Source organism: Poecilia reticulata, chromosome 17 (assembly GCF_904066995.2).
Source record: "Poecilia reticulata chromosome 17, P_reticulata-male-v2, whole genome shotgun sequence".
NCBI classification, from domain to species: domain Eukaryota; kingdom Metazoa; phylum Chordata; class Actinopteri; order Cyprinodontiformes; family Poeciliidae; genus Poecilia; species Poecilia reticulata.
Window position 1 is genome coordinate 25,785,310 of NC_088846.1, and position 13,219 is coordinate 25,798,528.

The 13,219-nt window shown below is 37.9% G+C and overlaps 1 protein-coding gene and 1 non-coding gene across 2 annotated transcripts; both read right to left on the reverse strand.

The window, feature by feature from the left end:
* Positions 1–1,517: 1,517 nt before the first annotated feature.
* Positions 1,518–1,591, reverse strand: trnar-ucu (transfer RNA arginine (anticodon UCU)). Its single transcript has one exon. It is a non-coding gene; the product is annotated as a tRNA-Arg (tRNA).
* Positions 1,592–4,532: 2,941 nt separating this feature from the next.
* Positions 4,533–11,983, reverse strand: sdhc (succinate dehydrogenase complex, subunit C, integral membrane protein). The gene is made up of 6 exons (XM_008433968.2): positions 11,906–11,983; positions 11,107–11,166; positions 9,209–9,310; positions 7,229–7,290; positions 4,994–5,157; positions 4,533–4,736 (listed from the first exon to the last, which is right to left on the reverse strand). Exons 1-6 carry the CDS (start codon positions 11,920–11,922, stop codon positions 4,632–4,634), a joined length of 510 nt encoding a protein of 169 aa, XP_008432190.1. The 5' UTR covers positions 11,923–11,983; the 3' UTR covers positions 4,533–4,631.
* Between the last annotated feature and the right edge of the window lie 1,236 nt (positions 11,984–13,219).

The window sequence follows — 13,219 nt, forward strand, 5'->3', positions numbered from 1 at the left end:
TTGTCCCTCCCTGTCAAATAAATAATAAACTTTACTGAATATTACGTTTACAAACTCGTATGATTAAAATCTCAAGGATTTCAAGGGCAAATATTAATTTAGCCCAATTCGCTAGTAATTGTTATAGTGTAGACACCTATCTGATGGATTTAAGCCTACACAGTGGTTCATTTCCTAAAATGAAGAGGTCATCTGCTGCATATTGTCATGGCTCTCAGTGGGGGTATGATGTTTCTTATCAGCTGATATAGAGCCATTACCCATTTCTGGTAGATAGGCTCCTTATTATCTCCCACAGGCTTCATAATTTGCAATATGGTAATCATGCCACTCAGTCTTTAGCCTTGGGGGTCTGTCCTTAAAAATGCATAAAAAGTCATGTCAAAAAAACTGAATGATTCTCAAATATGCCGCTGAATGATTTTATGTTTACTTACTTTATTTATTTATTTTTTACCAGCAACAACTTGTTTGCACATTTATTTAACAAAGGGAACTCCTCGGAGATCTGACGTTTCATAGGCTACTGACATTTCATGCATGTGGCCCGTTAGGGAATCAGGAGCTATAACAGGGGTGGAGGGACGGAGGGGAGGCAGGGTTGTTCAACTTGCCAGAGAGGGATTAAGGATTAGTTTTACTGGCGGATTAGGTTTTGCATGTGGGGAGGCATGATGGGGTTAAACGTGGATGGTGGCGGCTGCAGAAAAAAAAAAAGGAATCCTTGAGGGGGAGGGAGGGGGAAGGGGGGTTTCAGGAAAATACAAAATAAGATGCAACAAAAGGCGAGCCAGAACGAGAGATCTTTAAGGAACCAGCCGTTTTCCACAATGTAGAAAAATAAAAGAAAATGAAACGCAGATGCAGATTCTAGATTTTGGCAATGTGCTGTTCTAAAGATAAAATCCACCTTTTTACTCTTGTTTTAATACATTCCACAGAGGTCAGCCCTTTGATTCCGCTAAATTAACACAACATTTCTATTCGGCAATCTTAAAACGGCACCATTTCCTGTCACAGTGACACTTCATCTCTCTCTCTCTGCGCAGTTACACCATATTTGAGAACAGAAACGCAGCATCTGGCATCATTAAGCACTTGTTATGAGGGCGGAAAAGGCTTTAAATGCTTTGTTGCTGGCGCTGCACATGAGGAGCGGACAGCTCCAGGTGCTGAAACGGTGACTTTGCCTCGGTGAGGCTGCACTAAACTGACTTGTCCTGTTGTGTTTGTGTGATGACTGAGTGCAGTTGAGCATGCAGCCCCAGGAGCACGAAAAGGTGTGCTGTACTGGTACACTAAAAGCCGTATTGTAAGGCTTTTTGTCATCTGCGTACAAGCTTTTTTTAATTTGATATGATTCATAGACCGCGTTGAATCTTCCTTCATCTTCTGTTTCCAGCAGACTGAAAAACCTTTTACAATACATCACAGATGCAGAGGCTAAACGACACATTTGCCTTGATTCAAATTCATCACTCTACCTCGTCCTAAAAAATTCTGTACCGACACATACACATCTCTGCCGGGACTCGAACCCGGAGCCTCTGGATTAGAAGTCCAGCGCGCTATTCCATTGCGCCACAGAGACTGAGGCACATTTTTTTCTTCATCAAAACCTGCTTTATGCTCCCCCACCCATCGCTGTGCAGCATCCGCTCCATCCCTCAGCATCAGGACCGCAGCCCTGCACATTTTCCGCTACCCGCCGGTAGGGGGTGCTGCTGCAGCCACATTTCCACAATGCCGTCATGAAACAAGCCTCTACTGCTTGAAGACATGTCATCTCTTTGAAATATCATAATACTTAAATTACTGGAGTCTAGATGAAGCATTGTACGTCTATCAATGGTTATAAGCCAGTGAGTTATTTTCTTGAAGTGAATAAAAAGACTGCTTATAAGCTCAGTTTTAGATTTATACAAAAACATTTTAAGCATTTATATTTCAAACGAGCCGTTTTAAACTCTAACCGGCACCTCATAAAAGTATTCATAACATCAGAGTAACATTATGTCTCAGAAGTTCTCTTAGCTCTGATTGCAGGGTGTCGGACATGTAAATGGCTTCCTACATGAAATCTAATCAAAGCTACAGGCAGTTTTCAACCTGAGCTGGAAATCCACTGGGACTACAAATTACTTTTGACATACAACAGGAAATTACCTAAGACCTACAGCTCCCTGCTAAAGTATTCATATCTCTTCTTCCAGTTTCGTCTAGAAATCATCCCCCCCCCCACTATTATTTCCAAAATGGCTCAAAGCTCCATCAGACTGAATGGAGAACATCTGTGAACATCTATTTTTAAGTCATGTCCCAGATTTTAAGTTGGATGTCTGGACTTTAAATTGTCTATTCTAACATATGATCCTGCTTTGGATGGAGTCTGGTTTGACTCCGTCCATCTTCTCCTCAACTCTGACCAGCATTGCTGTCGCTCCTGAAGGCAAACATTCCCACAGCATGATGATGCCACCACTTTATCTCATTTGGTCCGAAGCCTTTCCTCCGTATTTGCAGTGTCCACTCCACTAAACTGCAAAGGAGATTTTATTATTCCTTCCTTTCATCAACAACTTTCTATTTATGTTATTTACAGGGACAATGTACATTTCATTTATTTTTTAATCATGCATTAATGGTACCTGTGCAGCCAAAACTGCTAATTTCCATCTGCAGTTCTTGGACAGGTTGATGTAGTCAGTTGTGGTTTGACAGACCATAAATTGGTGAAAAGCCAGTATAATTATTAATTGCATACATGTCTTATAATTCATTATTCAGATCTCACTAAAACCAAATAAACAAACCAAACTACCAACAGATAATTCATAAAATAATTTCATTGTCATTGTCTTCATCAATAATGAGTAAAAATTCCGCTTCCTCTATAAAAACAACATTTGAGGATAAAAAATAAAGTTGTCCACACAACAGATTCCACTGGATCACTGTAGCTCCTCCAGAGTCAACATGAGACTTTCTGGGTGTTTTCAATTCCTGTCATACTAGGTGGATGACTGTGTATACAGATATGTTTTCTGTTGTGTACTTTACACTCTTCATTTTCTTTAACCTAACATGGTGTTAACTTCTTCACAAACGTATTCCTAACCTGTCTGCTCAACGTCTACAGCCTTTATAATGGCAGATGCATGTATCCTGAGATTAAATTACACATATTTGTGTTTCTACCAATGACCTCAGAGAGTAACTGGACACAAACACGTCTCAGTTTAGATTTGATACAAAAATAAATAAATAAAATACCTTCATCTTCAGAGATGTGGACTTTTATTTCTTAAACCACATAAAAATCAGATACACACCTTTAATTTTTTAGGTTGCAAGATGACAGAATGCAACAAATCTAGAGATATAAATACTTCTGCTGTGTACTGTCGTTCATAAGTAATTTTCCATTGCATATTAATAGTAATTTGTAGTCTCGGTGGATCTCCAGCAGAGGTCAAAAAGTGCCCGTAGCTTTGATTAGACTCCATGTAGGAAGTCATTTACATGCCAAACTCGCTGCAATCAGACCACACATACAGGAAGATCTTCAAGCGATAGCGTTACACAGATAATTATTTTAAGCTGGCAGCGGTTAAATATAGACACGTTTGGCCAATTATGGAGGTGACATGAATCTGAAGGGAATTCAGCACCATCAAAAGCACAAACACTTGAGCTTTACAAACTCTGACAGTCACTGCAGAAACGCTCTGGTTTGCTGCGATAAATACGTTCAGATCAAGAAGAGTTTTCCAACAGGAAACCTAAACTACATCCAAGGTGACATGTATTCAATTTGAGTCAACAATAATAGGTTGTTAAACCAATTCTGCTGGACTAACTAGACATCTTCCTTCTGTTTCTTTAGAATTTTTGTTGATCTAAACAGATTTTTGAGCCAGCTTGTGCTTTGCTCGCCTCAGAATCGTCACTTTTACTTATTATTCCCCCCCCCACCCCCCCCATCTGCACTTTTTACTGTTTACTTCATAAATGTGGTTTGGATCTGACATAACATCAGAACTCACTTTCATTCTCACTGCAGGACAAAAGCTGTTCAGCTCCTGTGCTGCTCAGAGGGAGGTAGAGCCAGAGGCAAGCTGCTGGTGAGGAGCAGGTTCACACTCGCAGCTTCCACCACTGGCTCAACACTCCTCTTCCTCTTCCCTGATGTTTGAAAAATGCATCTGAGCATCTTTAGGCTGTGGAGAGGCAATAAACCGCTCTTCAGACGCAAATATTACAGGGCTCACCCTGCACAGACTGGCAACGTCGCAGCTCTTCGGGCAGGGAGAAGTGATTAATGAATTTGACGTCACAGAGTGATTAGACAAATTACATAAGGAGATAACATGTAGGGCACCTATAATTTTAGCTCGTGGTTGTTATTCACACCCAGACCAAGTGTGAGGTAAACTGGGTCATATTTGCATGCACGCTGCCTTATGTCACTCTGGATGACCCAAAGGTTTTCGGCACAATTAAATGCAAGAAAAAAATACTCAGCTTCTGGCTACAGCATAATATTATCCTTTATTTTTGATGAAAAAAGGTTAATAGCAGGCCACAACGTATAAACAAAACTTTTACACTTCATCTAGTCCATGATCCCTTCACATCAAAATCAAAGCTAAGGAGGTGATGACAGACAGGCCGATGACTGTGTAGCCGGTGCGGTAGACCTCAGGAATTTTGAAGCCTTTCCCGATATCCCAACACTGTAAAAAAAATAAATAAATAAACACATATAAAGCAAGCCATAACGGAAAAAAGCATCACCAGGTTGTATATCTGAATATGCAATCAGCTTTCTATCAAAGGAAAATTAGATCTCCATTTAGACTGAATGAGAAATCATGACAAAATGCAAAAACAAAACAATTACAGAGTTTTATCAGCTAAAGAATCTGAAACAGAATGAAAATGGTAAAGGAGTATATCAGGAGGAATCAAAGTCCAATATTTGTCGTCTCACCAGGTGGCGGATGCCGTTGTAGGTGTGATAAGACAAGGGAAAGGCAATGCCGAATTTTGCCAGCCCAATTAGGAACGGACCGACGGACAACGAGTGGATCAGGTCCAAGTAGTGGGTGTAGTTTCCAGGCAGGATCAACGCTGCCATGGCAAAGGCTGAAATGGCTGGAAACAGACAGAAGTGAAGAAGAATAAAAATATAGGAGCTTAAAAATAAAAATAAAAAAAAGGCAATGTGCAGCGTTTCAACACATTTCTCATGTCAATTTTACAGCTCAGGCTTCAAATATGTAACATGTAAAAATCATTGAAAGGAAGGGAAGACGGATGGACAGCAGACATGTATATCTGGATGATGAGAAATGGGTGAAATAAAAACTGGTTGGAAGTGTCATTCAGAGAAACATGCAAAAATAAATCGGCAGCATTTTGTTATCATTCCCCTTCCATGAGAGGAATGAGGATGTGTTCCAGTTAAATACCCATCAGCACATTTACAGGTGAAAAACCAACATAAACACACACACACACACACACACACACACACACACACACACACACACACACACACACACACACACACACACACACACACACACACACACACACACACACACACACACACACACACACACACACAGAAAACAACTCAGCCAATCAGAAACGGATCATGCACACAACCCCAAAAAACATGGATGAAAAGATGGAGGACTGATGAATGTAGGGATGACTACAGGGGTGGACAGAGGAATGAATGGACAAATGCAGATAATGGATGTATGGCCAAGCGTAAGAGCGTAATGCTATTTACAGAAAGGCAGACGGAAGAATAGATGTATGAATGGATGAGAGGAAGGACAGAGAGATAAATGAATCACTGGATGCACGGATGGTAAAACAAAAGGACAGATTGTAAAATGAATTTATAAAAAGCAGGCTAGCAATTATTAATTGATAGACTAATGTAAGGAGGGATGAATGGATGCTGAATCGATGAAAGGATGCATGTATTAATGCATCTAAAGGATAAACAGAAGGATGGATGGAGAGAAGGGCAGATTGGTGATGATTAACAGATAGATGGAAATGATGGTAGATTCATTCATGAATTATATTTCTATGTATATCCTTTATAATATAATCAAGGGTTAAAAAACATTTATAAAGTTGGCATCCGCACCAGGAATAAACTATAGAAACAAATCCCCCCATACTCTTATTTTCTTTCCATAATTTTCCACACTGGCTCATTAGTCCTACATTGTTTTATTTCACATGACTATGAATGAGTCAGACGGCCGGCCTGTGATTTCCTAACGCACAGAGTTCCTCAATTCTGGTTTCTTTATCACTAAACTTCAAAATGAAAACCAAACAGAGGCTCTGAATCTGACCATCTACACACTGCCAGTCTATTACAAAACACTGAATGCAAATTTGCCCCTTGGCTTCTATTTGTTGTGTCTGAATAAATAAAAACTAAATGTCTTTCCATTTCCTTTCTGAAAGAAAAAAATAATAGAATGGATATTAAAGTAAACACAAAGCAGAGCTCTGAACGAAGGAAGGAAAACAACAACAAAACAAATTAAAAGCAAGACCCTTCACTCAACTCTGCCACAGTAAAATAACGGCTGGAATATGTAAAGTAAGTACAGTTAAAGCAAAGAAATACAGCGTATAGAGCTGATCCACAGTTGGTGACAGTTTTAGTTTGCTGGCACATATGATATGTTGACAGAAGGTTGAATGGAATAAGTGAGTGATAGGGTGTGCCACTGCAAGTGGCAGCCCAGAGAACTGACCTTTATTGAATACATAAACATGCAAAACAAAACTTAACTCTGCTTTTACAGCGCCTTTCATCAATGTCAGTAGCTCTTTTGTGCAGCATCACCGCCATTCACGTTCGACGCTTTAGAGCAGGGATGAGACTAAGAGCCGCTAAACTGCCTTTTCACATCCACAGGTTTAATTGAACAACATTTGCCTTTTTTATTCTAGTAAATGCTCTTAAGAGAAATCAATAGCGATGGGAGTAAAATGCCCTGAAGAGATTTTCAGGGTCAATCAGGAGTGACTGCAAAGCACAGCCTCACTTTGATATTAGATTTACAGCAGAACAGACTCAAACTGGATAGGAAGCAGTCTGTCTGTGTGTGTGTGTGTGCGTGTGTGTGTATAATAATTTCTTTATGGTAAAAACCAAGCACCACTTAGAGGAAACAAGCTTTACCTCCACTGAGTCCCACTCCGGTTCCTCTGTGTGTGATGGACATCATCATGGGAATGGACCATCTGTAACAAACACAGGAGCCACATGTTTACCATAGCTGGCAGGTAAAAATGTGTATCAATACAATAGAAATTCACTAAAAAGTTATTTTACTGCAGAACATGTTAGAACATGTCAAAATGTTAAACCTTTTTATGACAGAGATCCCTACAGATGGTGATAGATTTCAAATGAATATTTCTAAAAATGTTGATCAATATTGCTCACAGCTAATGGAAAAATTCATTTTGAACATACAATATTTTTAAAGGGGGTTTAAAAAACCAAAGTTCCATTAAATGGGCGGTATTGTGTATTTTAAAGCACAATCACATAACTATGTTACCTTCTGTTATAAAGATGCTGTATATCTCAAACATGACTGAAAAGAAATTTGACACCTTGAAATTGGGCTCCGTGTCTTTAAGAAGCTGCTACTCTTTCCAACATTCGGCCTTCAGTACGTCATCACAACAATGCTTCTCCATTAGGCTGTTTAAGACTGTTCTTAGGAGAACTGGACATATACCAGGCTCCACCAGGTGCTATCTATTTGCTGCTGCCACTAGTTTGTAGGAGCTGAGTGGGGCTGGTGGTGCTTTGTGAGACTCACACAGGGGATAAAAGAGTCAAAGCAACACTCCAGATATGCTTTTGAACATAGGAATAACATAATAAACATATTGTAAAGACTAAAAAGTGGATTTTCCAGAATACACCTCCTTTAACAGTAACTTTGATACTGCTTTTGATGCTCTCTAATGTTCCTCCAAACCCTGGGAACTTGATTCCCAAATTGAAGAGAAAATATACTTTTATCTGAAGACAAGATTTAAACCTTAAATAGGTTTTAATTCACTATTATCTAATGTCTGTAGTCTTCCCTGTTGCTTGTGCACCTTCTTTCATCACATTTTTTCCTTCTACTAAACTTTCTATAAATACATTTAGATGCAGCATGTTGTGAACAGACAGATTGTTTAGAAATGACAATTGTCCAGTCAGTAGTCTCTCCCATGATTGTGTTAGTCAAACATTGTCAGAATACACAAATTCTTAAATCAATATCCTTTTTGTATTGGATGTAAAAATGTAATATTGTAATTTTCTGAGAAATATATGTTGGGTTTTTATTAGTTATCAGAGTTAACTTCTTCAAATGTGTGTAAAAAATCCACGTGTTTCAATTTTTAACAACAAAAGTAAATGAACTTTTTGATATATTTGCAGTTTATTGTGATGAGCTTGTAGGTGGGAGTGAAACAAACACCAAACAAAATCTCTGACCTTCACAGATACTAAAGGTGAAACAGCAAAACAATGACAGGAGTTGTACAACAAAACTAAAAGCCATGACAGCAACTTTCTCCACAGGCACATATACAAGTGAATGACAGATAAAACTTCTCTATAATTATCTACATATATTTATTATGTTTGTGCCAAAGGCGGTGAAGGAATCTGAATCCAACTATTAGACCACAGCAGGTAACAACAATACATTTTTATAAATGTCAGTGCAGGTGATAAATGTCTCTCTTCATTAAAATGAAAACAGTGAAAATAAATCCAGAAAAAGAGCTTTGTGAAAACTTACAAAACACTTATTAAAAGTTTTCTTAACTGCAGATTTTATGATGCTAGCGACTGGCTATTAATACATTAAGATGTTTATTGCTCTAAACATACAGCAATGCTGCCGCCTCCTGCTGTTTAATTGGCATTAAAGACAGAAAATGCTGCTGAAAACCAAAATGAACCTAATGGTGTTATTATTTTTGCCTTATTCTTGGTTTGCACAAGATCTGCAGTGCGTAAGGAAATAAAGATTGCGATACATTATTTAAGCAGCACTAATGAGGTCAGTCTGACACCTTGGTAATCTTAATCTGTTTGGTTTTCTGAGCAGCCCACACAACACAAAGATTAGGTTGTACGTACTTGTAAATTGTGATGTGTGGAGACATGGGTCTGTTTAATCTGGAGTTTTTGGCCCAAAACTTGTTCATCTCCTCTTTAGCTGTGGTTCCCATTGGAGCAGCACTGAAACAAAGAACAGATGATTTAAACAGAGGCTTGCAGCTGCTTATTTCACACTTTTCATGTGTGGACACCGGATTGTGTACTGGTCATTTTGGCCCGTCTTCATTTCATTACTTTAACTTTTGGTGAATTTGTACTTGAATATTCCGGGTATGAAATGGAGCAATCTACTGCTCTGACTGTGAGCCAGTTTATATCTGCCAGGATGATTATTCATACCGGCTTTATATCAATATCAGACAAGAATGTGGTCACTTTGTGTTATTCTGGTTGTATTTGAGATCACAAGCTGTCATGAGCCATTTCATATTGGTCAACAAGCCCAAATAAATGGTATTTAAGCGCAACACAAAGTCCTTATAAAGTAATTTAAAGCAATCAAGTTTATTTGTGTCGTCATATTTCAGCAACAAGGCAGTTCAAAGTGCTTTACATTATAAAAAACACAAAAATAGAAAGTCATAAAAGACACCAAAGTCAATAACTGAGAAACCAGTAAATATTAAATTTTCTTAAGTGTCATTGTTACATACATTTGTTGGTCAATGTTTTATTTATTATATTTCAAAGTATAAACATGTGGAGTTTAAGTCAAGGTTTAGTTATACGATGTCATTCTAAAATATATCATATAATTCATGTGCTTTAAACATTTTTATGATCATTATTCTCCTTAAGGTTTTTTGGGGGGGGTTTTTTTGTTTGTTTGTTTTACTGGCTTTAAAAAAAAACCCCACTAATCTCAAGCCAAAAGAAAGAGTTCCAGAGTTTGGAGTCACTCACTCCAGGTCTCAGGACCTCAGGGAGCCACTAGGAATACACAGTTGCAGAAAGCCTTTGATAGAACCTGAAACCTGTCTGTGAACAGCTCTCCAAGTCAGGAAAATCATCTTAAAGTGCACTCTAAAATGAACTGGGAGCCAGTGTAGCTGCATCTAGATTGGAGTCACATGTGAAAACTAAAAGGATTTTGTCATCTTTTGTCATTTTGAAAAACTTGCAACTGTTCGAGGGAGGTTTTGCCAAGAAGTGTTTGTAATGCATCGCTATGAAAAGATGAAAAATAAAGCATGAGTGATCATCTCAATCTCAGGGTGCGAGTATAAACGAAGCTTCATTTGGAAACATTTTTCAGATGATAAAAACAGGAACGAACCACAGACTCAAAATGTATCTAAAGAAAAACAAGAACCAAGATTCCTAAAAAAAAGAATTGGCTGAAAAGGCCAATTCAAGACTCAAACTGAAAAGCAGCTCAGTGGTTTGCTTGGATCAGTAGATCTTTTCACAAAACATTTTAAGATGGACTTGAGACAAATTTGTATAAGTTGTGATGTGTTTGAAGTAGGAGAAATGACCGATTAATCTAAACATAACTGACAGGTAGTGACAATGCCATTTGTGGTGATTAATCAAAGGAAAAGCCAGTGTTGTGGCTCGAGGATGTGATGCAATTATAGTGTATGGTTCATTGTCTCAGCCAGCTGTGGGATTTGAAGTTATTAACAACAGAACTGTTTGAGGGAAATAGGAGGAAGGATTTTGAAGCAAGAGAAACTCTTTTGTTATTGTTTCAAAAACAATAGTACATGGAAACACTTCACATCCACAGTTCCACCTCATGCCTCCTTTGGTTCCATAATGTCAAACGTCTTTATAAAATATGAACCCAGCAATTTATACCAGACAGAGGCACCTCAAAGGGAAGTGACATCCAGGAACTGCTTTAGTGAAAGAGGCTACTGTAAGAAATGAAAGATTATTCATGTGGATTTTCACACAAGCTCAGAACTTACTGTCTATAGAGGACATGGTAGTGAGGTTTAGAGAGACAGACACCCTGTCGGCCCAAAGTCCTGCAAATAAAAAAAAGAGGACAATGTTAAGAGTCACAGTAGGAACAGGAGGATCAGAGCTGCTTTCAGTTAAACACTGCAAATAAAAATGAACACACCATGTAATACATATTTATAGGACAACATAATGTAAAGCAGCTTAATGCTTTACATTGCAAAACTGTTCTTTTTAATGTCCATCTGCGTGACTCGTCCTATATGTTTAAATTGTACTTTCTTTCAAAACATTTGACTGAAATAACAAGCGCAGCTCACTTCTTACTCAGATCAGAAGGAGACGAAGTAGTTTAAAAGTATGAGCATGTTTTAAAGTTAAACACTGATTATCTCATATCACTTTCCTCTGTTCACAAAAAGATTTTAGAGGACATCCTCTTCAGAAAAGCCTCCAGCCAGCAGGCGCATAGCTTTACACACAAGGAAACAAACCCATTAAAAGCATGTGGATAAACTCCAGCGGACTAAACGTGCATCTAATCGCACAATCAGCCAGTTATTATATTCAAAGTCCACTAGAATGCTTCTGGAAACATGTAACATTATCCAGTTAGCTAGCTATATCGCATAGCATTCTTAAAAAACGTTCCATTACGACCGGGAATTTGAAGTCACACTGCAGCAAATGTCCTCACCCTTAACGAATTTACGTCCTGTGCAAGTTATTGTGACAAGCTACCCAGGGAAAACTATGAAAAAAGCTGTCCCCGAGCCCATAGTTACAAATGACAGACGTACTGACCTTAGAAGTAGCGCCATGTTGGTCAGGCAGTGAGCGGAAGTGACGATGCGGATGTTATTGTTCCAACCGGGGTGTTTAAAACAGGAGGCAGTTTAAGATAAAACGAAAACAGTTTCTTTATGCATGTGAGCTTGTACTTTTTAAAACTGCATAATAGTCGTATCTAGACAATTAAAATGGATAACATTTTAAAATATTCATTTAAAAATATCAATATGCATGTATTTTATTTTTCAATATGTATTTTATTTTTGACCACAGTTTAATCCAAAAGATTCCAGAAAAAAAATTATTTGCAACCGTTACAGAAACTGTATTAAATTCCAAAATATAAGAACAAAAAAGTAAATAAAATTTTGGTGCATTTTTTTACTGTATAAAACATTGTCAAGTTTTAAAGAATAGTAAAAGTGATGTTCTATTAAAAGGATATTAGCAGTTAATATTTTACCTTCAATGCATAGCTGTCATAGCATTGCTGCTTCTTATGAATACAGATTAGTTGGACCCACCAGATTAAGAAGCTCTAAGGGGCAAAACCAAAAGGAAACTTCTACCATTTGGGAGATGTCCTGCAACTTTTAGTCCTGCCAACCTCATTATTTCACTCAGGTGTGCTGAAGCAAAGACACATCTAAAAGTTGCAGGACACTGTACCCAGAGGCTTAGATTCGATGAAATTAAATATGAATAGGAAATTGGAATATGTCCAAATGTTGCAGGACACAGGAAAAGACTAGATTTTTATACTCCTATTTTAAACAAAGTAACATTTGGACATTTAGTCATTACTAAGGAGATGATTATTTAGATGCTAAATGGAGTTAGGAGGTGGCATGCACACAATAATCGTTATGTTTGACAGAAACGCTAAAAATGTAATATGTAAAGCATTTCTGGTCTGAGTAGATACCCAACAGTCACCTAGAGCAGGTTAAAATGAGCAAAAATGTTTAATAAAATAGTGTTAACTTAAATCACTCAGTTTTGCATGCTTCCTTACTTTTCTATGACGTTCGTTCTTAGTCGGATCTTTTTTTTCTCATCATTGGTGGTGTACAGTCTTCATTTCCTTTGTAAGTAACAATCAATAGCACACAAGATGAAAGCTTAGAGGTTGATAAAATATTTTTCTGAGAAACCATTTGATGCTTTTGAAACTGGAGTGGTTTTAAGACAGTCTAAATCAGCTTCCAGCGCCTCTCAGTCTAATCATTATCCGCTAATCTGGAAGAAATCAAGAGAGTTATGTGCTGCTGGTTGGGTACTAACAGTTTCTAACATTTTTATAGGAACCACACTTCAAAGATTTTA